Source organism: Microcaecilia unicolor, chromosome 12 (genome assembly GCF_901765095.1).
Source record: "Microcaecilia unicolor chromosome 12, aMicUni1.1, whole genome shotgun sequence".
Classification (NCBI taxonomy): Eukaryota; Metazoa; Chordata; class Amphibia; order Gymnophiona; family Siphonopidae; genus Microcaecilia; species Microcaecilia unicolor.
Window position 1 is genome coordinate 26,506,538 of NC_044042.1, and position 21,960 is coordinate 26,528,497.

The 21,960-nt window shown below is 44.5% G+C and overlaps 2 protein-coding genes across 2 annotated transcripts in view; one reads left to right on the top strand and one right to left on the bottom strand.

Moving 5' to 3' along the window:
* The window catches only part of LOC115482104 (NADH-cytochrome b5 reductase 1), a 32,762-nt gene extending 17,653 nt beyond the window's left edge, over positions 1-15,109 (top strand). The window contains exons 5-8 of the mRNA XM_030221670.1: positions 1,716-1,839; positions 8,777-8,862; positions 12,353-12,452; positions 14,472-15,109. Of these exons, the coding sequence (XP_030077530.1) occupies positions 1,716-1,839; positions 8,777-8,862; positions 12,353-12,452; positions 14,472-14,644 (483 nt within the window). The 3' untranslated portion in view covers positions 14,645-15,109. The remainder of the gene's footprint in view (positions 1-1,715; positions 1,840-8,776; positions 8,863-12,352; positions 12,453-14,471) is intronic.
* Positions 15,110-19,125: 4,016 nt separating this feature from the next.
* Positions 19,126-21,388, bottom strand: LOC115481889 (rab15 effector protein-like). The gene is made up of 2 exons (XM_030221334.1): positions 20,918-21,388; positions 19,126-20,630 (listed from the first exon to the last, which is right to left on the bottom strand). The coding sequence occupies exons 1-2, from the start codon at positions 20,931-20,933 to the stop codon at positions 19,828-19,830; spliced, it is 819 nt and encodes a 272-aa protein (XP_030077194.1). The 5' UTR covers positions 20,934-21,388; the 3' UTR covers positions 19,126-19,827.
* Positions 21,389-21,960: the final 572 nt, after the last annotated feature.

The window sequence follows — 21,960 nt, forward strand, 5'->3', positions numbered from 1 at the left end:
GCTCCCTTCTCCCTTTTGCTTGTTGCATGAGTTTTTCCTCTGCCTTTTTGCACAAAACATACATTTGTATTGAAGGGCAAGAAACTGGAGGGGACAGAGAGGGGGAATTGTTAGGTTAGTCTGTGCCCAGTAATAGCAATCCACCTTCCTCATCTTTGGTTCAACAATCCTCCTGCTCCCACGATCATCAGACAAGTTTGGGTCTATTCAGTTGCCATCCTCAGGGCCGGTGCTAGACATAATGGAGCCCAGGGCAGACGCCTGAGAGGGGGCCCCAAAGCTTGCTTGTAGTTCATATCTCTTTCAATTTCAGACAGGGTTGGGGCCCCCTTTAACATAGCGGTCCAGAGCAATTGCCCTGTTTGCTCACCCCTAACGCCAGCCCTGGCTCTTCCTCTTGTTTTTGCTCTGTGCAGGTCTACTGGTCCCCCCCTCTGGCCCATGAGCAACAGCTCCTCCCAGCCCTCTCCCTCTTACAGTGGGACTGTTTGCTTTCTCTTCAGTGCCAGAAGAGCAGTCTTTAGGTAAATGAAGATTAAAGGCTGAAAGATATGTACTTACAGGCTACATGCAGTGTGCGGGTTATTAACTGGCCACAACAGAGAGAGAACCAATCTTCACAAGGGATAACAATGAAAAAAAAACCAGTGATGATGACCACATAACTGAAGGAAACAGGGTAACCCAGTATTCTAAAATACAGTGGTACCTCGCTTTTCGTTGACTTTGGTTATCGTCAGTTTCAGTTTTCGTCGATTTTTTCCGCAAAAAATTTGTCTCGGATTTCGTCAGTTGCCTCGGATTTCATCGGCGTGCCCACGTGATTTGGGTTTGGAGGTGAGTGGTGAGGATGTGGAAGAGTTGGTGGTTGACCACAGTGAAGAACTCACCACTGAAGAGGTGCAAGACCTTCACCTAGAAGTGCAACAGACGGCAGATGAAGACGTTGCCACGGTTTTCGTCGGTTTCGGATTATCGACGAAAACCGAGGTATCACTGTTTTGTCCTTTATTAAAATGAACACACTTAGTTTCTTAGTTATTTAGAAATAGGGACTCAACATGGGCCATGTTTCGGCACTATTGCCTGCATCAGGAGTCCAATGAATCTGAGAACTATACTGTTAATAAGAATGAGAATAGCCAATTGTGTAGAAACATTGAGCAGATAAATTCTCCTCATACAAGCAAACAAGGGCAAATCGTAGTCTTGAAACCATGTCTAGTCTCTATGGCCTAAATAATTAGTAAGAACCTAAGGTCCCCTTTTACTAAACCGTATTAGTGATTCTTGCACGGCAAATACAAAGAAAGCCCATTTGAATTGAACAGGCTGTGTCGCATTTGCTGTGCCGGCAATCTCTAGAGTGTTTTTAGTAAAAGGTGCCCCAACTGTGTTCTTTTTATTAAAGGACAACGCATTAGAATACTGGGTTACCCTGTTCCCTTCAGTTATTTTGTCGTCTCCACTGTTTTTTCCATCACTAAATGGCTATCGCCTTATTAGTGGGTCTTTGCAGATTTCCAGATGGGTCACCCATAAAGTCCAGAGAATCAAAGAAACAAAGGCAAAGTGAGAAAAAGCCAAAAAATGAAGAACTATAACTTTATGCATGTGCTAGGATAAAACTATCTCTGGATGAGCCTGTCCTGAAAAATTGGATCTAGCACTGCTGAGGACTGCTTCTGACCAACTACCTGAGGGATCATTGGAAGGTCATCCTGACTGAGATCATCACTCTGCCTTTTGTTTCAGGGAATTTTGCTATCCAGCCAGATAAGAAATCCCTTGCCCAGAAGAAATTTGCTAGAGCTGTAGGACTGATCGCTGGAGGCACAGGTGTGTGTAATAGTATTTAAATCTTTTTTTATTAATAGTAACAGAACTTGTACAGATTATGCAAAGACAAGAGACCAGTACAAATTGCCAATGTTATAACTCAAGTCACCATATAAATGTTTACATTTTATCCCCCCCCCCCCCCCCCCATCCCTCCCCTTGAGTTTATTAACGAAAACCATCTATGTAGAGTGCAACAACATGTATGAAATGCTATTCAGGGTATCTGGTAATAAGGAAGTCTCAGCCGATCAATCAACTTCCTCTTTCATGAGGCAGTGACTTAATGACAAGACCTACTGCAAAGGGCCTTGTTTCTTATAGCCCTTCATCTAATACCACCGCCTCTTACAGGCGTTGTACAGCTTTATTAATGAAATCAACACACTGAAGTCATAAAGCAGGCACCACAATATCAGTTGTCAGCGGTTCTCAACTCAGAGTGGACCCCAAGCCTACTCCCCCCCTCATCCACCCCCTTCTCCCCTCTCACAACTTCCCCCCTACCTAGGTGTGTGTAATAGTAAAGGACACTTCCTAGGCTTGCCAACCTAAATCCAGATAGCAGGAACTGAAATTCTAGTCCTGGCTTTCTAGAACGTTGTTTTTCAAGCCAGTCCTAGAGTATTCTGTAGCAGGTCTGGTTTTCAGGATATCCACAATGAATATGCATGGATTTGCGGGTATTGCCTACACTGTGAACAAATTGATGTCATGCATATTTATTGTGGATATCCTGAAAAAACCAACCTGGCTAGAAGTAACTTCACAGAATGGCAATCCAGCCCAAAAATCGTATGCAGATAACCTGCATGAAGTGGCAGTTACACCCCTAAATACCTTACTGAGCAGACTGGATGGGCCATTTTGGTCTTTCCATCAGGTACTGTGTTACTGTGTCTAGATCTGGACCTGTTTAGTATGACATGTCAGTTCATTGCATCAGCCTTACACTGCTAGGATATGACTTTTAGAAGAATGGTATAGCCACACCCTCCACACACACTTTGAACCAGTGGCGCAGCCACAGGTGGGCCTGGGTGGGCCGGGGCCCACCCACTTAGGGCTCAGGCCCATCCAACAGTAGCACATGGTAATGAAAATGCTGCTCTCCACAATACTGGCACCTTCACATGCTCAGCTTTTAGCGCATGCCTGCTGCAGACTACCAAGGTGGAGACTGGACAGAAGCATTTTCCCATCAGCTGACATATTTTTTTGGTGTGGGGGTGGGGGAGAGAACATTTGGTGCCCACCTACTTCTTGCCTAGGCCCACCCAAAATCTGCTGTCTGGCTACGCCCCTGCTTTGGACCCAGACTCCCCCAAAACTGCAGCACTATTCCTAAGCCCCACCAGTGGAAGTGGTCCTCCTCTGAGTATATTGGGGGGGGGGGGGGGGGGAAACACAGTGGCAACCCATGGAAAGCACCAACAACTGTAATAATTGGGGAGTTTCTGGCCACCGGAGGAGGATCTGTTGCTGGCAGGACTTGGAGATCCCCACCCACTCAAGTATTTAAAGGTTGAGTTAGTGGTCACAGGGGTACAGAGAGGAGGGCAGGGCCAAGAGCAGGGGGATGGGATGAAATTTTCCGCCCCATTTGGCCTCAGCCCCCCCCCCCCCCCACACACACACAAAATAAATAAAAATTGAAGGTCTGGCTACCCCACTGAAGAATGGGTAGGAGAGCCACATGCAGAAGTAACTGGTTTATTTTTTAAAGAGTAGGCAGGCACTCAGAAATACATTTGCACAAATAAATTAAGAAGACATCTATAATACTGCCGAAGGCTGCTTACTGTATTTTAGCTATGACCAGGCACAAGTCAGTCTGAGATTCATAGAGCCAGGCAGCAGAAAGGAAGACTGGAAGTTGGAACATTCACAGAAGCACACAGTCAGACTGGAGGCAAGCGAGACAGAGAAGGAAAGCCAATTTAGAACCATATAACTAGGAAGGAAAAAGAGAGAGAGAGAGAGAGCTAGCTAGTAGCTAGCATTGAGCTAAACAATGCTTAGTGCTTGTCTTAGGAGGCATATTCAGCCTGCTGCAGCAACCACTTTTTAAAATATTGGCTGCCCCAGGCAGTGGCGTACCAAGGGGGGGCGGTGGGGGCGGTCCGCCCTGGGTGCACGCCGCTGGGGGGGGTGCCGCGTGCCGGTCAGCTTCCTTCGTTTCCATGCTCCCTCTGCCCCGGAATAGGAAGTAACCTGTTCCGGGGCAGAGGGAGCATGGAAACGAAGGAAGCTGACCGGCGTGCGGCACCGCCCCAGCGGCATGCACCCAGGGGGGTTCTTTCGCCAGGATGGAGGGTGTTCTTTCGCCGGGGGGGGGGCGCTGCACCCGGGTGGCGGGGCGCATCTGCGATCCACCCCGGGTGTCAGCCCCCCTAGGAACGCCACTGGCCCCCGGTTTTCTATACCTAGATATCAATGTTGAATATCCAGGTATTCAGCGGCTGCCAAAACGTTTCCAGGTACCAGTGATATTCAGAAAACTACCTAGATAACATTAGGACAGCCGTTTACTCTTCTAACTTTAGCCAGGTAATTACTTGGTTAGAGGACTGAATATTACCACTAATTGAGAAACTCCCTGCTGTGCCCCAACTCTGCCACGGGACCCTCCTGGCATTGTCTGTATTGTAATAATAAATCCTAACAGAAACCAGGATAGTAGTATGTATTCTTTTTTTTTTTTTTAGTTCCAATATTTTTATTGTGTTTTATAAATGATAACAAATGGCTAAAATAAAGCAATTAGCCAGCTTAACAAGTTAACAGTAACAAGCATCAGCATACATGTTCAAGTTAGGGCAAGTCAGGGATTATTTCAATAACGGATCATAATCATAAGTCACAGGAGTAATACATAATTTCAATTCTGACAAAGGTTATTACGTAGTGGGTTTAGTAAAGGAGACCATATTTTGTTGTACTTAACAAGTGAGTTATGTTTTTCAGCCGCAGCATATTCATATTTAGCTAAAATACACACAGAATTCCACCATGATAAATAAGTTACTTTGTCAAGTAGTATGTATTCTAATGAAAAAGAACAAAAGAAAAAAAAAAGAAAAACTGTTTTTATATAATAAAGTTGTGCTCAGTTTTTTTTTTGGTGTATATACAATGACTCAAAGCCTCGAGATGTAAAACAACACCCTGTTCACATCATTGCACCCCACTAACTCCAACCTAGTTTTAACACAGCCAGCTGAGAGTAGTTATTTATAAAAAATACGAAAAATGTTCACCACTTAGCTTGGATGGTATAAAGTTTTTATCCGTCTGCTTGGCGTGCAGATGTGGATGCTTATCTAGCTCCTTGGTCAATGTAATACTTTTTCAAGTCAAAATCAGTGTTTAGCTCGGTCCAAAACTTCAAGCAGAAGTCAGTGTCCAAAGTTCCCAGTTCCCTACATGGGCCATGTTTCGCCTGTATAGTGGCGTCTTCAAGGGAACTGATGTAAAATAAAAATAAACAGTAAAAAATAACAAATAGTAAAAAGCAGCAGCACTATATCTTGTATACAAAACATTTTTTCACTGCAGCGTTCAAAGACTTATACATTGAATTAGACCAGAAAGATTTCATTACTCACAGTACAGCAACCTCAGGCAGGAACGCAATCCAACCCGGTCTGAAACCTACAAAAGAACACCCACACATGCGCATTCTTTATAGGGGGTGATCAGCTGTTCCGTAAGCGTGGGAAACGCTAATTATATGAATACCTGCCATTCAAGCTCCCTATTCAGGCCACTAGGGGCCACTGTGTGCCAACGATAGATGAATTCTTGCTCTTTCCTGAGAAGAATCCGAGAAGCATCACCCCCTAAAGGTAAATCAATTTGAAGAAGCACCACAAATGTTAAGTCTTTGATCGTGTGTTGCATTTGTTGCCAATGGTATACAAGTGGTGCTTCACTTTTACATGTCCTCAAATTGCTTAGATGCTCCCCAATTCTTTGCTTAATACATCTATTCATGTGTCCTATGTACCACTTGGTACAAGGGCACATTATGCCATAAACAACCTTGGATGAAATTCAGCGACTGACTTATACAATAGATTTATAACTCGAGCTTACTCTAACAGAGTGATTAAGAAAGCTTTCAAAAGAGCTACGAATGCTGATCGACAGTGGGTATTGAACCCGCCCCCCAAACCCCTGGATAAAAATGAAAGACTTGTTTGTGTGCTGCCTCATTCTCGCCAAACTACCTCTATTAAGAAAATTATCAATAAACATTGGTCTATGCTAGCAGATCTTGGTTTCGATCGGGTACCCACATTTGCATATACACGTGACCGAAATTTAGGTGAGATTTTTTTCTTCGATTAAACCATCTTGTCAGACTACTACATCTGAAACACAAGGTCACAAGAGCTGTGGCAGATGTGTATATTGCCAACATGCTTGACATACTACAATGGTCACTAACCCCAAATCTGGCAAACCTTTTTTTCTTAATAGTTCCACAGACTGCAATTCATCCAAGGTTGTTTATGGCATAATGGGCCCTTGTACCAAGTGGTACATAGGACACACGAATAGACGTATTAAGCAAAGAATTGGGGAGCATCTAAGCAATTTGAGGACCTGTAAAAGTGAAGCACCACTTGTAGACCATTGGCAACAAATGCAACACACAATCAAAGACTTAAAATTTGTGGTGCTTCTTCAAATTAATTTACCTTTAGGGGGTGATGCTTCTCGGATTCTTCTCAGGAAAGAACAAGAATTCATCTATCGTTGGCACACAGTGGCCCCTAGTGGCCTGAATAGGGAGATCGAATGGCAGGTATTCATATAATTAGCATTTCCCACGCTTACGGAACAGCTGATCACCCCCTATAAAGAGTGCGCATATGTGGGTGTTCTTTTGTAGGTTTCAGACCGGGTTGGATTGCGTTCCTGCTTGAGGTTGCTGTACTGTGAGTAATGAAATCTTTCTGGTCTAATTCAATGTATAAGTCTTTGAACGCTGCAGTGAAAAAATGTTTTGTATACAAGATATAATGCTGCTGCTTTTTACTATTTGTTATTTTTTACAGTTTATTTTTATTTTAGATCAGTTCCCCTGAAGACGCCACTTGGCCCATGTAGGGAACTGGGAACTTTGGACACTGACTTCTGCTTGAAGTTTTGGACCGAGCTAAACACTGATTTTGAATTGAAAAAGTATTACACTGACCAAGGAGCTACATAAGCATCCACATCTGCACGCCAAGCAGACGGATAAAAACTTTATATCATCCAAGCTAACATTTTTCGTATTTTTTATAAATAACTACTCTCAGCTGGCTGTGTTAAAACTAGGTTGGAGGTAGGGGGTGCAATGATGTGAACAGGGTGTTGCAGTGGCGTTCCTAGCCTGGAGGCACCAGGGGCAGATCGCCAATGCGCCCCCCCCCCCCGGATGCAGCGCACCCCCCTGTGAAATACTACCCCCCCCCGGGCGAAATGACACCCCCTCCCGGGTGCACGCTGCTGGGGGGCGTGCCGCGGTGTGCGCCTGTCGGCTCCGGGTTCGCTAACTTTGCTCGTTCGCTGCAGCTCCCTCTGCCCCGGAACAGGTTACTTCCTGTTCCCCCCAGCGGCGTGCACCTGGGATGGACTGCCCCCACTGCCCCCCCCCCCTTGGTACGCCACTGGGGTGTTGTTTTACATCTCGAGCCTTTGAATCATTGTATATACACCAAAAAAACTGAGCACAGCTTTATTATATAAAAACAGTTTTTCTTTCTTTTTTTCTTTTCGCTCTTTTTCATTTTTCATTAGAATACATACTACTATCCTGGTTTCTGTTAGGATTTATTAGTAACAGAAGAAACTGACTGTGTAGGACACCCAGTAATTTAATCAGTATATTGTCTGTATTGTGCCAAGATGGCCTGCCCGGATTTTCAGTGGCATTATCCAGGTAAGTGCCACAGTGAAGCCATGTATGACCTGGTCAGCAGGACTTATTTGGGTAGGAGCAGCTCCTACCCAGATAAGTCCTGCTGAATGTCAGCCCCTGATTTCCTAAATTTAAGACTGTAGTAAGGAGCAGGCAAGGCGAGTGATCACCCAGGGCCCAAGTTTAGGTGAGAGATGTGCTTGCGTGGTTTACACATCAGCTGTTTCACCACATGGGCTCCATAGATAGTGTGCTGTGCAGTTCAAACAGCTGATTAGTGAATCACGCAGGCTGACATTTATGCACGCAAGGGACATGTAATTGTGGGCACCTATATCCCTGTAAGTGCGTTGTTAAATATCTGATGAATAAGTCTGGTTTTTTTTTTCGATCCACCTCAACTCACTGCATTTCTATCTGCTAAGGGCTCCGTTGGGAGGGGTGAAAGTTCTGTGAAATAATTTACTGGCACCTTTTTTGGGAATTAGACTCAGCAAATTCCTGCTTTGTTTTTTTTTTTCTTTAATGACTTAATATCCATATATGTAACATTTTTGAATCCTAAATGTGGACTTGAGTATAATCTGATGTAATAATTTCTTTATATATTTTGTTTCTTCTTAATATAGAATCTTTGATTTTATATATTATATAATGGAACCAGGTAACTTTCTGTACAAGTGTTATGCTTGATTATAATGTAAAAATCTATAAATAAAAATAAAAAAAAAGTAATTGTGGGTACCTGGTTTATAGAATTGTCCTTATCTGTCTGCTCCGCTCACTTTTGTAGATCTCACTCTGTGCAAGTTGCATGTGATGACTGTGCTGAGCCAAAGTCCTGAAAGCACTAGGGGGATCTTTTACTAAAGCCTAGCTCGAGTTATCTGCAGCAGGGCCCATTTTATTCCTATGGGCCCTGCTGCAGATAACTTGAGCTAAGTTGTAGTAAAAGCCCCCCTAGCGGAGGTTTTCATGGAATGATAACTGCTGACCAGTAGTCTTTCTGATCTACTTCTGCAGGTCTGACACCCATGCTACAGCTTATCCGTGCTATCATGAAGGATCCAAATGACCAGACCCACTGTTCTCTCCTATTTGCTAATCAGGTTTGTTCAATAGTTGCTTTCTGAAGGTTTATATAGAAACATCAAAATATGAAGGCACATAAAGATGTACACATGCCCCAGTGGTAATTTTATTAAAAGAAGAAAAAACAATATAATCTTTCTGGGCTTGGGAGTGGGGGGGGGGGGGGGGTTTCACCTTCCAGTCTATAAAATAATGAGTGGAGTTGAACAGGTAGATGTGAAGCGTCTGTTTACGCTTTCCAAAAATACTGGGACTAGGGGACATGCGATGAAGCTACAATGTAGTAAATTTAAAAGGAAAAAAAGGTTTTCTCCACTCAACACTACTACTACTACTACTTAACATTTCTAAAGCACTACCAGGGTTACGCAGCGCTGTACAATTTAAACATAGAAGGACAGTCCCTGCTCAAGGAGCTTACAATCTAAAAGACAGGTGTACAATCTAGAGACAAGTGTACAGTCAAAGACAAGTGTAGAGTCCGACTAATAGGGCATACTATATTTCACGAAAGGTTAGGTGCCGAAAGCAGCATTGAAGAGGTGAGTTTTAAGCAGAGATTTGAAGATGGGTAGGGAGGGGGCTTGGCGTAGGGGTTGAGGAAGATTGTTCCAGGCATAGGGTGAGGCAAGGCAAAATGAGCGGAGCCTGGAGTTGGCAGTGGTGGAGAAGGGAACTGAAAGGAGGGATTTGTCCTGTGAGCGGAGGTTACGGGCGGGAACATAGGGGGAGATGAGGGTAGAGAGGTAGTGAGGAGCCGCAGACCGGGTGCATTTGTAGGTAAGGAGGAGAATCTTGAATTGAAGGCGGTATCTGATCGGAAGCCAGTGAAGTGACTTGAGGAGAGGGGTGATGTGAGTATATCGGTTCTGGCGGAATATAAGACATGCGGCAGCATTCTGGACGGATTGAAGGGGGGATAGATGGCTACGTGGGAGGCCGGTGAGGAGCAAGTTGCAGTAGTCAAGGCGAGAGGTAATGAGAGCTTGGACAAGAGTTCGTGTGGTGTGCTCAGATAGGAAAGGGCGAATTTTGCTGATGTTCAAGAGGAAGAAGCAACAGGTCTTGGCAGTCTGTTGGATATGCGCGGAGAGGGAGGAGTCGAAGATGACTCCGAGGTTGCGGGCAGATGAGACGGGGAGGATGAGGGTGTTATCAACTGAGATAGAGAGTGGAGCAAGAGGAGAGGTGGGTTTGGGTGGAAAGACGAGGAGCTCGGTTTTGGACATGTTCAGCTTCAGGTGGCGGTTGGACATCCAGGCAGCAATGTCAGATAAGCAGGCCGATACCTTGGCCTGGGTCTCCGTGGTGATGTCTGGTGTGGGGAGATATAGCTGGGTGTCATCAGCATAAAGATGATACTGAAAACCATGAGATGAAATCAGTGAGCCTAGGGAGGAGGTGTAGATTGAGAAGAGAAGGGGTCCAAGGACAGATCCCTGGGGAACTCCAACAGATAGTGGGATGGGAGTGGAGGAGGATCCATAAGAGTGTACTCTGAAGGTGCGGTGGGAGAGATAAGAGGAGAACCAGGAGAGGACAGAGCCTTGGAACCCAAAAGAGGACAATGTGGCAAGAAGTAAGTCATGATTGACAGTGTAATTAATCAACATGTAATTAAACTCTGGAATTCGTTGCCAGAAAATGTGGTAAAGGCGGTTAGCTTAGCGGAGTTTTTAAAAGGTTTGGACGGCTTCCTAAAGGAAAAGTCCATAGACCATTATTAAATGGACTTGGGGAAAATCCACTATTTCTGGGATAAGCAGTATAAAATGTTTTGTATTTTTGGGGGATCTTGCCAGGTATTTGTGACCTGGATTGGCCACTGTTGGAAACAGGATGCTGGGCTTGATGGACCTTTGGTCTTTCCCAGTATGGCAATACTTATGTACTTATGTACAGCCCAGCTGTAGTACGGAAAAGGAAGCAGGTTAGCAACCTGTCATGAACTGGCATAAAGTCTCCATTAATGTGTCCCTCACTGATGCTAGAAACTACTACTACTACTATTTAGCATTTCTATAGCGCTACAAGGCGTACGCAGCGCTGCACAAACAGTCCCTGCTCAAAGAGCTTACAATCTAATAGACAAAAAAATAAAGTAATCAAATCAATGAATGTGTACAGGAAGGAGGAGAGGAGGGTAGGTGGAGGCGAGTGGTTACAAGTGGTTACGAGTCAAAAGCAATGTTAGAGGTGGGCTTTCAGTCTAGATTTAAAGGTGGCCAAGGATGGGGCAAGACGTAGGGGCTCAGGAAGTTTATTCCAGGCGTAGGGTGCAGCGAGACAGAAGGCGCGAAGTCTGGAGTTGGCAGTAGTGGAGAAGGGAACAGATAAGAAGGATTTATCCATGGAGTGGAGTGCACGGGAAGGGGCTATCACCCCACTGGATCCATTTCTTTCAGAGTCCGGTAGAGAAATGTGCTCCCTTTTCTGGATTTGGCCTTGGCTTTCTCTCTCTTTCTCTGCTCCTACTTTTAGTCACAATTCTCCTCGTTCCTTCCACTCTAAAGCCCTTCTCCTCTCTGTCCCAAAGCATTGTCTACATTGGCAGCAGCTCTCCCTGTATGGGCATCTCTGGAAGATCCCTTGCTACAGATGCTGCTGGTGGCTTTCTATGAGAAATGATGGGGAGCCCATTTTACATAGACATTTGAGTTCAGATGTCCAGGTCAGGATATGCTCAATTCTGGTGGTATTTTAGAAAATGCTTAGGAGTGTACTTGCAGCAGGAGCAGCTATTTTACAAATACACATGTTGAAAAAATGAATGTTATGGACCTGGCAGCTTCCATGCATAGGTGTCAGTACTTACGCATGGAGGTGGTAATTTTGCAACTTCACGGGTTAAGTAGTGCCACGTCTACCTGTAGCTGCCACATTTTACAAATCTACATGTGTAAGTACTGCCAATTAAGTAGAAAGGCTGCAATTTTCAGTTAGTTTCATTTTAGAGGTGGAAATAAACGACATAGGATTCAGGAGAATGACTTCCTTAATCCTTCATGTAAAAGCCTTCATGTGTCTTTGAGCTAGTGTAAGACCCAACGTGGAAATATTTCCCCCCTCGTGTGTATTTTCTTTCTAAAATGGGGAATACGTGTGTAGATTTTAGTCCCGAGACCACACCCCCTTGAAATCTGTGCATGGTATAGATCTCCACATGTAAATAGCAACTTTTTGAAGCTGGTATTTGCACATGTATGTGATAGAGGGGCTCATTTTCAAAGCACTTAGACTTGCAACGTTCGTAGGTTACCATGTAAGTCTAAGCACTTTGAAAATATGCCTCACTCTCGTATAAATACCAACTGTTTCCACAATATATTTTTCAACAGCCATTTTACTTTCACTATTTGATACATACATTACTGTATACATTGCTGTCATATTGAGCTTTATACTCTCTTTCTCCTTGTATAGACTGTGTTGACATAATATGGTGTTCTATACTTTCTCTGTGCTTATACAGCACTGGTGATATAATACGCTGTGCTGTGTTTATAGACCGATAAAGACATTCTTCTTCGAGATGAGCTTGAGGAGCTGGAAACACGGTATCCGGATCGCTTTAAGCTATGGTTCATTGTGGAAAGAGCTCCAGCAGGTAAATTCCCAGGGGTTCCTTGATCATCCCTTGTTCTACATTGAGTTACATTGAGTCCACTCCACCTGCTATGGATGAACAGTGAAGCGAGATAAGCCACAGTGAAATGCTAGGATGTGCATCCTCCCCCACCCCAGAAGCATAGGAGCCAACTTTTCAAAATTTTTGGGGGTGCTAAGCCCAATGGAAATGACCCCTCCCTGGACACATACAAGGAATTTTCTCAATATTGAGGGTGCTCAAGCACCCACAGCACCCACAGAGTCGGCTCCAATGCCCAGAAGGATCTAGTGACCCCCTTCCCCCCTTTTTACCATATGCCACACACCTGTGAGATCCCTGGGTACTGTGACACTTCCTTCTGTGTCTGAGAAATGTGCAAGATCCCTGGGTTGACTGCCAAGCTCCTGGTTTATTTTTGTCTTTTGGAGACAGCGTGAAGTCACCACATCCAGTGACACGCTATTACGTTTATAAAACCGCTTTGAAACTAAAGTACTTTATCTACACATTCAACCCGTTGTAGCAATTCAGGGAGGCTAATAAAGCAAGACAGAAATAGGTTTCACATATTGTACATAGGATGGAAAAATGTAATGTTCATGAACCTTTGTATAATTTGTGAAACTGATGGACTCACTTCTGTTTCTACTGGATGGACTGTACAGGTCTTTATCTGCCGTCATTTACTATATTACTTTATGCTGGATCACTGGATCAGTCACTTTTGCCTTCTGAGGTGATGAAGAGTTATATCAGAACATCACAGTTGCTCTGACACCCTACTAATTGAACATCAGGGCTGCATTAACACTACATTAGGCCCAAGGCACATATATATATTTTTGAGGGCCCCCATTCACTTTGTACCTTGCCTCCCCCCCCCCCCCCCATCATCTTTCCATCTTCAGGCTGCCCTCCCCATATCACTTCTCCTGAAGTGGCCTGGGGGAACGCCAGGGGCTGGTTCTGGATATGGTGGTATCTGCCAGAACTTTCCATTCTACAGGTTAGAGACTTGGGCCCTAGACATTGTGCCTACTTTGCCTATAAGTACATAACATAAGTATTGCCATACTGGGAAAGACCAAAGGTCCATCAAGCCCAGCATCCTGTTTCCAACAGTGGCCAATCCAGGTCACAAATACCTGGAAAGATCCCCAAAATGTACAAAACATTGTATACTGCTTATCCCAGAAATAGTGGATTTTCCCCAAGTCCATGTAATAACGGTCTATGGACTTTTCCTTTAGGAAGCTGTCCAAACCTTTTTTAAACTCCGCTAAAAAAAAGGTTTGGATGGCTGAACATGGGTCTTTCAAGATGTCTGTTCAAAAACTCTCCAGCCACTATGTCAGTGAAAATCACTTGTGACAACAAAGTAAAAAGCTGAAAGATTAACTTGATTCTAATTATCTCCCACTGTTGAGTAGTAAATTTTAATATAAATGAACAAGAAAATGAAAATGGAGGAAAAAAGACCTCAGATGTCTCGGCTCAGCAGCAAGTATAGTGTCAGCACATCACAGACTCCAATCTTATCCCCTTGGTCAAAAAACCCACAAATTTCCAATTATATTAATTTTGTATCATTTTTTTTTTTAATTGTAATAATTATACATGTAAATCTTGTACTGTAGTTTACTCCATGATTCAACATTTTCTTTCAAGATGTCTCCAGAGGGTAAATACAAACATGTCTATAGAATGACCTTGAGGTCATTGGTTCTAAATCATCCACGTTTCAATGATCTTAAAGAATTTGTATTAGAATATTCAGTTTCTTCTGTTACATCATGCTCCTACCAGCACCATATAAAGCAGAAATGTAAGACAAGATCAAACCAAAGGAGGGTAGAAACATTTGAAGGTCAGCCTCTGTGCAAGAACCCATAGATAGTACCCACGAAAAATAACAAAGGGCAGGGCATGGTGGCTGGCAGACAATTTGCACTCTCAGCTTTGGTGGTGTGTTACAACAACAAGACAGTGAGTAATGTAGCGTCTTTTATCTTACAGAATGGCAATACAGTGAGGGATTTGTGAATGCCTCTGTGATCAGGGACCATCTACCTGCACCAGCAGAGGATACATTGATCTTGATGTGTGGACCTCCACCCATGATTCAAATGGCTTGCCATCCTAGTCTTGACACATTGGGATACCCACAGAACCAACGTTTTGTTTATTAATCCCCTCTGACCTCACACATACCAAGATACCTATTATATCTTATGAGCTCCAGGCGGTAGCTCTTTTTTTTTTTTTTGGAACAATGCACTTGTTGAGGTGAGCGTTAGTAGTAATCTGAGAAACAGAGATCATCTCTAACATAGGGGTGAGGCTCACTCCTGTCATGGTATATGCAAAATTAACCTATTTGGAGACATTACCCGAACATAGAGAACCAGGGCTTTATCTGTTAATCCTTTCCATCCCACGTACACCGGGATATCAAAGGAACCTGTGATTTATCTCTTGGTCCCATACACACTGGACACACCAGGATATCCAGAGAACCTGTACGGTAGCATTAATATACTGAGTCAGACTGAAGGTCCATCTAGCCCAGTATCCTGTTTCCAACAGTGGCCAAGCCAGGTCACAAGTGTTATTCCTCTCTTACCAATTGCCAGAGAACCTGTAAGCAGTGGCGTACCAAGGGGGGCAGTCCGCCCCGGGTGCACGCCACTGGGGAGTGCCGCGGCGCGTGCCTGTGGGCTCCAACTTCGCGAACTTCGCTCGTTCGCTGCAGCTCCCTCTGCCCCGGAACAGGTTACTTCCTGTTCCGGGGCAGAGGGAGCTGCAGCGAACGAGCGAAGTTCGCGAAGTCGGAGCCCACAGGCGCGCGCCGCGGCACCCCTCCCAGCGGCATGCACCCGGGGGGGTGTCATTTCGCCAGGGAGGGGGGAAGGTGTCATTTTGCAGGTGGGGGGGGGGGCGCGCTGCACCCGGGGGGGGCGCGCATCGATGATCCGCCCCGGGTGCCATCCACGCTAGGAACGCCACTGCCTGTAAGTTATCTTTACATCCCATCTGTGACCGACGGAGATGAGCAAATGGGCCAGAGTAGATAAAGATCTTTACTAGGTCCGAGGTGCTGCTCATTTAGTTTAGCAATACAGAAAAATCCCAGTTGGAAAAATGGGCTATGACACTGCAGTGAGGCAGCAAGGGTTAAACTTTCAGCTCTACCAAGATACCCTCATCCCAATTTAATATGCAGGATATCCACAGAGCATATCCTATACCTTCATATAATAGGGGGCATATAGTCAAGGAGTGGCCTATTGATAAGAGCAGCAGTCTGAGAACCAGGGAAGTTAAGGTTCAAATCCTACTTCTTCACTGCCTGCTCTTTGTGGCAAAATTACTTGGCCCTCTATTACCTCAGGTACAAACTTACTAAAGCCTTCCTCATAGTATGTGGCTATGAGAAAAAATGCTTAGTAGACCCGGGCCCTTAGATTGTAAGCCCTCTTGGGCAGGCACCTGAATTTGTACCTTGCCTTGAGCTGAAATTTGGAGCAGTGGGTAATTACGCTTTCTTTGTGAACCGTTTTGTTCTGCTCACAAAAGGTAGTATAAAAATACCCCAATAAACAGAAACAAAGCTAAACATATTTAACCCTGAGGAGAAGCAGAACAACAAAAAATGCTCTGCAGAAAACAGAATCAGTAAAAAGTGGAGATGGCCAGCTTTTGCTTTGTTTTGGCAGACCACAAAGGGTGAATTTGTGTAGATTTTCTGTCTTGATGCCATTTTTTTTTGTTATATTTGTACCCTGCACTTTCCCACTCATGGCAGGCTCAATGCTGCTTACATGGGGCAATGGAGGGTTAAGTGTCTTGCCCAGAGTCACACGGAGCTGCCTGTGCCTGAAGTGGGAATTGAACTCAGTTCCTCAGGACCAGAGTCCACCACCCTAACTACTAGGCCACTCCTGGTGTAGCAGTATTTTGATTGGCTGATTTATATGAGAAGCTGAGGGTTGTGAACACATTGTTATTTACTCACATTGAAAAACAAGGTCCCCTGACGCAGGCACTTGCCAAAACACGGCCGGCCGTGCCAGGCCAACAATAAAATTTATAACTAGAGTGTGGCTCCAGTGACAACCTCTGCCTTTTGCTGTTTTTTTGTTGTTGCTAGTAGTCAGCATTTTTTTTAGCTGATGGCTGCCGCAGTTTCGTTTTATACCCAGATATTTAATGGCTGCCAGAAGTTAATCTGATTCTGGGTACTCAGACAGCTATCTGGGCAAGTTAAGGCAGCTAGTTTGCTGCTGAATTATCATTGACTGGGCCCAATGAGTACTAGTTACCCAGTTAACAAGTGCTGCTACTCAAATAATTAATTTTGTACCTGACAGTAACTCACCTTAAACTACTGAGACAGACATGAGCAGTGGCGTAGCCACAGGTGGGCTTGGGTGGGCCAGGGCCCACCCATTTATGGCTCAGGCCCACCCAACAGTAGCACGTTTAGTGGTAACTGGTGGGAATCCCAAGCTCCGCCAGCTGAAGATTTCCCCCTGATGGTAACAAAAACGCTACTCTCCACGACACCTGCGCATGCTCAGTTTTCAGTGCATTCCTGCTGCCAAGGTGGAAAGAAGCATTTTTCCACCAGCTGAGATTTTTTTTTTTTTTGGGAGGGGGGAAGAACACTTGGTGCCCACCCAATTCTTGCCTAGGCCCACCCAAAATCTGTTGTCTGGCTACGCCCCTGGACATGAGCAACTTGGCTGAAGTAGATAAGGCGATAGAACTAGAGGATACGAATTGAGGCCCCATTTTAGGTTGCCGGGCAGTAGACGGAGGAGTAACGTCAGGAAACATCTTTTTACAGAGAAGACAGTGGATGCCTGGAACGCCCTTCCAGGAGAGATGGTGGGGTAAAAAAAAAAAAAAAAAGTGAAGGAATTAAAAAATGCATGGGATAAACATAAGGGATACAGAAAACGAAAAAAGATGGCAACACAACATGGCTGTTGAGGGGTTATGTTGGGCAAGAGTAATGGGAACTAAGGCCAGTGCTGGACAGACTTCTATGGTCTGTGTCCCACAAATAGCTAAGACAGAGAAAGATTTGTCTGCGTATCATGTATCACTTTATTATCACATGCAACTCAAGGGGGAAGGGAACATGTTGAAATTAGCAAGTTAAATACTAGAACAATACTTTTACTTATAATACATATCGTCCCAGGACAGCATCATATTTAACTGTCTATATACGGTTGGCATGATAGCAAATTGGCAACCAGTGTTTAATCAGGAATTACTATAATCTGCACACACACCCACATTCTCTTCTTTTGTAGTAACAGTGTTAGTTTATACTATATAGTTTCCCAGGAAGAAATACATTCTATTGCCCTTTGTCTTCTTCTTGGGTGGGGAGGGTGATTATCTTTCTTGGTTTGTATGAATGCCATGGAACTAGTGTTATAAACCTTTTTTCCACGTGAGCTGAAGTCTGTGAACAGGATCAGAGGTGTACAGATGGTGCAAGACAAACCTGCGGAATATTTCACAGCTACATCATGGTCTACGATGACAAAATGCCTAAAACAAACTTGGAGATAGGTATGATCTAAATTTTTTATTGGACCACCAAAGTACAAAATACTGTTTTGGGATAAATACATCATATAAAAGCCAGAGCATTATTTGTGCGATTCACAAACATTCTAACATTCTTCTTGTGCTTAATCGCTCTGTACTCCCACTTCCACCCTGCCCTTCCAAAAATAATTTATTTGGTGGGGGATAGGGGATGGCAACAGTGGGAGTACATGCAGGGCCGGCCAGAAAGTATGTGATGTCCTAGGTGAATCTTCAACTCTGCGCTCTCTCCCCCCACCAAATCCATCATCTGTCCTTTCTTTTTCTACCCCTGCAAATATCCACATCTCCTCTTCTTTTCCCTTCCCCCCCCCCCTTCCAGGTATCCAATACCACTCCCCCTCTGTTCCTACCCATTGCTGCTGCAGTGGACTGCCGCTGCCATAGCCCACCAGCACTAAAGTGGAGGAGAGCGACTGCTATGGGGCCTTGAGCAAATGGAATACAGAAGATATTGAGTGTGGTGTCTCACCTCTGAATTTGAGAGGGGGAATGACATGGCAGGGTTTGCTCACTTTGTCAAAGGGTTGAACCTGAAGTGCTGCTGATTGCCATTCTGGTGCCAATGCCCGCAAGCCCTCAGATTTGAGCCACCCTAGGCATATGCCTAGCTGCCTAGTGGTACGTGGTATAAATTTCTTCCGAGTTGACTCCCCCAATATGGTACAGTCCTGTCCTTTTCCTACTCTGCTCCACGCCACCATCCCCACCCCATTTTAATATAATCTTTTCACTCTTCCTCCTCTTCTTCACATCTACTCGCTTCACACCCCCATCTCCTCCAGTTCCACACTCCTACCTGCAGCCCACCTTCCTCCCCCACCATATGCCTCTCACCTCTTTACCCCCAAGCCCTCACTCTCTCCTGCTCTGCTCCACTCCACCATCCCCGTTTAATGTAATCTTTTCAACTCTTCCTCACATCTGCTCCATCCATCCACCCCACTCTTCTCCAGTTCCACACTCCTACACGTAGCCCTCCTTCCTCCCCCACCATATTCCTCTCTCTTCACCACCAAGCCCTCGCTTTCTTCTCGCCCCCACAAGTCTCTCATTCTCTCTCCTTCCTCCCTCCACCCTCACAATCTCTTTTCAGACATCAGTGCTTCATCCTTTTTGTGGCCTGTCCTTTCCAGTGCCCCCCAATTGGGATATAGGAGCCCAAGCAGTGCAGGCAACAGCGGAACTTGGGAAAGGGTTGCTTTTGCCACCTCTCCTTCCTCCCACTACCACTCCCAGACCTGCCCACTTAAATGCACTCACCCTAGTATTTATTTCAAAACCTTGGTAATCCCTACGTAAAAATACACTTGTTTTAGCTCTTGCACCTTACAGTAATGGTGTGAATTCTGGCAGCAGGAACTTCAAGTCTCAGCTGTTAGGACGAGAGATTTATCAGTATCTCAGGCTATTCACCTCTCTCTCAGGCTCTGTGTTGGTGATGTAGTTGTTCATTAGATATGATCTCCTAGCATGGTCTATACTTAGATATTATTGTAGATCAAGCCTTAAGACCAGGTCCTGCCGATACAGGCCCCTGCTGAGATGACAGTTTCATTCTTTAGACATTGTACTTGTGAGGTGACCCAGTTCCTTCTGGAACTGACCCAGTGATATGACCTTTGGTCCAGTCAGGTAGCTTGTGGCTTATCAAAGTGGTTAGGAAAAAATAAGGAATCGGCAAAAGCGAGCTTCATTGTGGTTCAAGAGTTGAAGTACTCCAAGCACTAATTGGCTTAAGAGTTTAAAGAAAGTGTATGTAAACCTGTTCAGCGCTGTTTGATTTTTTTCCATTGCAAATATAGTTTTCCATCATCTCTTTCACAGTGATAAAACAATCCGTTGTTTTCAGATACTGTAGCATTACTTCCTTTTTCATATGGCCTTCCTTGTCTTTGAAATGAAGAAGGTGATCAACGAGGACTCCACGGATCTCTCTGGTTCTCTCTTGTACCCCATACACAATAATCAGTCCCTTGCAATTCGTACCTATGGAGGTGCAGAAGTCCTGCAGCTTCTCATAACGTCTCTTATTGGTTCCTTCCAGGTCTGTTATGGACTTCTCCATAATCCTTTCATAAGGATCCTGGTCCATTTCTCTGACTTTGTACGTGTCCCCCAGCTGCACTGTCTGCACAGCAATCTGGAAGAGGGTTTGTTTGTCCCCTCCAGTCAGATTCCAGATCCAGTCCACTCCCAGGAGGACCTCTTGCTGCTTGGTCATTTTGCTGGTGGAAATCCGATCCTCCATCCCTTTCTCTTTGCAGAAGTTGATGAAGCTCATCAGAAACACCTCATTTAAGGTCCTGGTGCTCACGTACAGCTTCTGCTGGGGGTCCTGGAATCCCAGATAACCTTTCACCTTCTCAGCAGCATACAGCAGGGTTTGGGTAAAAATCTCACACACCACGTCAGGCTTGTTATCCTGTGCCAAGAGCACAGTCTGATTTTGCCCCATCTTTCCAATATGAAAATATTGTTGAGTCTGAGCTGTTAACGTTGTCGTTTGATTATTCAGGCTCGAACGCTCTGGCAGTGACTTTGACTCTGGAGAAACAGAGGCTGCAGATAGTATTTTTATATCCACTTTGAGAAAAATAAATCACAATCAAAAGGTGCATCGAGTCACAACAGAACAGTCAACTCACTTGCTTATAAGCATCTATCCTTCTGAAAGTGTAATTAATTTACCTTTTGATACCAAATTTCCAAACTTATCTCAGAAACTAAAAGTTAGAACAAGCTAATACAAACGCTGGCTTTCTGTCTCTTGGCAGCTAATACGGGCCTTGCAAACAAAAATCCTTGGGATCTGCTTTCGCTGTGTTTCTTACCCGTGGTCAGTTCCATTTCCTGTTACTTGTTGGAGCTGGCAGCAAGTCTGGCTCAGCCTCTCCCCAGGTTGGTTTGTTCCTCTCTATGATGTCACATAGGAAATTGTTTAGAGAGGTTTGGCAGCCGTCAGCCGGACATCTGACACCTTCTCTTTCCACACAGTATTCAAAGTGGGTGAGTCTGCAGCTGGTGCATGCTGCTGGTTCAGTTAATACATAAGATAAGAAGCTCTGTAAAGGACGGTTCTGAATAGTGAGGCTGGTTGCATGTAGTTTTCCTCAGAACATATATTTTATCCAAAACCACCACTGTAAAGGTATGTCATTTGTTAAGCATAAATTAACAGGTTATATTTCAGAGATGTAGCTTCACCACCCCACTAAACTTCTGATCTAACAAGATGATAACATATCTAGATTAGAGAATGACAAAGGGACAAAGTTTGTCCCCATCCCCGTGGGTTCTGTCTCCGTCCCAGCCCCATCGCCATGGGCTCTATCCTCAGAAGCCTCAAACACTTATGATTTTATATTTAAATCTTTTTATTAAAGTATAAAATGGAATATGCTATGCAATTGTTTATAAATCACAAGTAGAAAACAATAACAAGCTATTATAATAACCCCACCACCACTACCCTCTACCCTTCTAAGCCCAACAATAGCTGACTTCTACTACCTCAAAAAATCCGAACCCACACTGTTAAAATGTCTAGGGGTGCAAAATACAACCCACTCCGTATACCCTAGCTGGGGAGAAATATGCCCTATGAAGCACTTATGATTTTCTTTTTAATTTGCAGATGAATAATAAGCCATCAACAATCTCAGGATTCAGTCTAGCTTTCCTATCAGCCACAATCCATCCTGCAATAGAAGATGCCTTCTTAGAAGATGTGCTGGTAGCAAGAATGTACAGCATCCCCCATGCAAAGTTTGCTAGTTGTGGCCAGCATATTTGCTTGTTTTTCCAAAAAATCAAAATATCTTGTCTGCATCACTCAAACATAAATACAGTCCAGGCTTCAAAGTAGAAAATGACA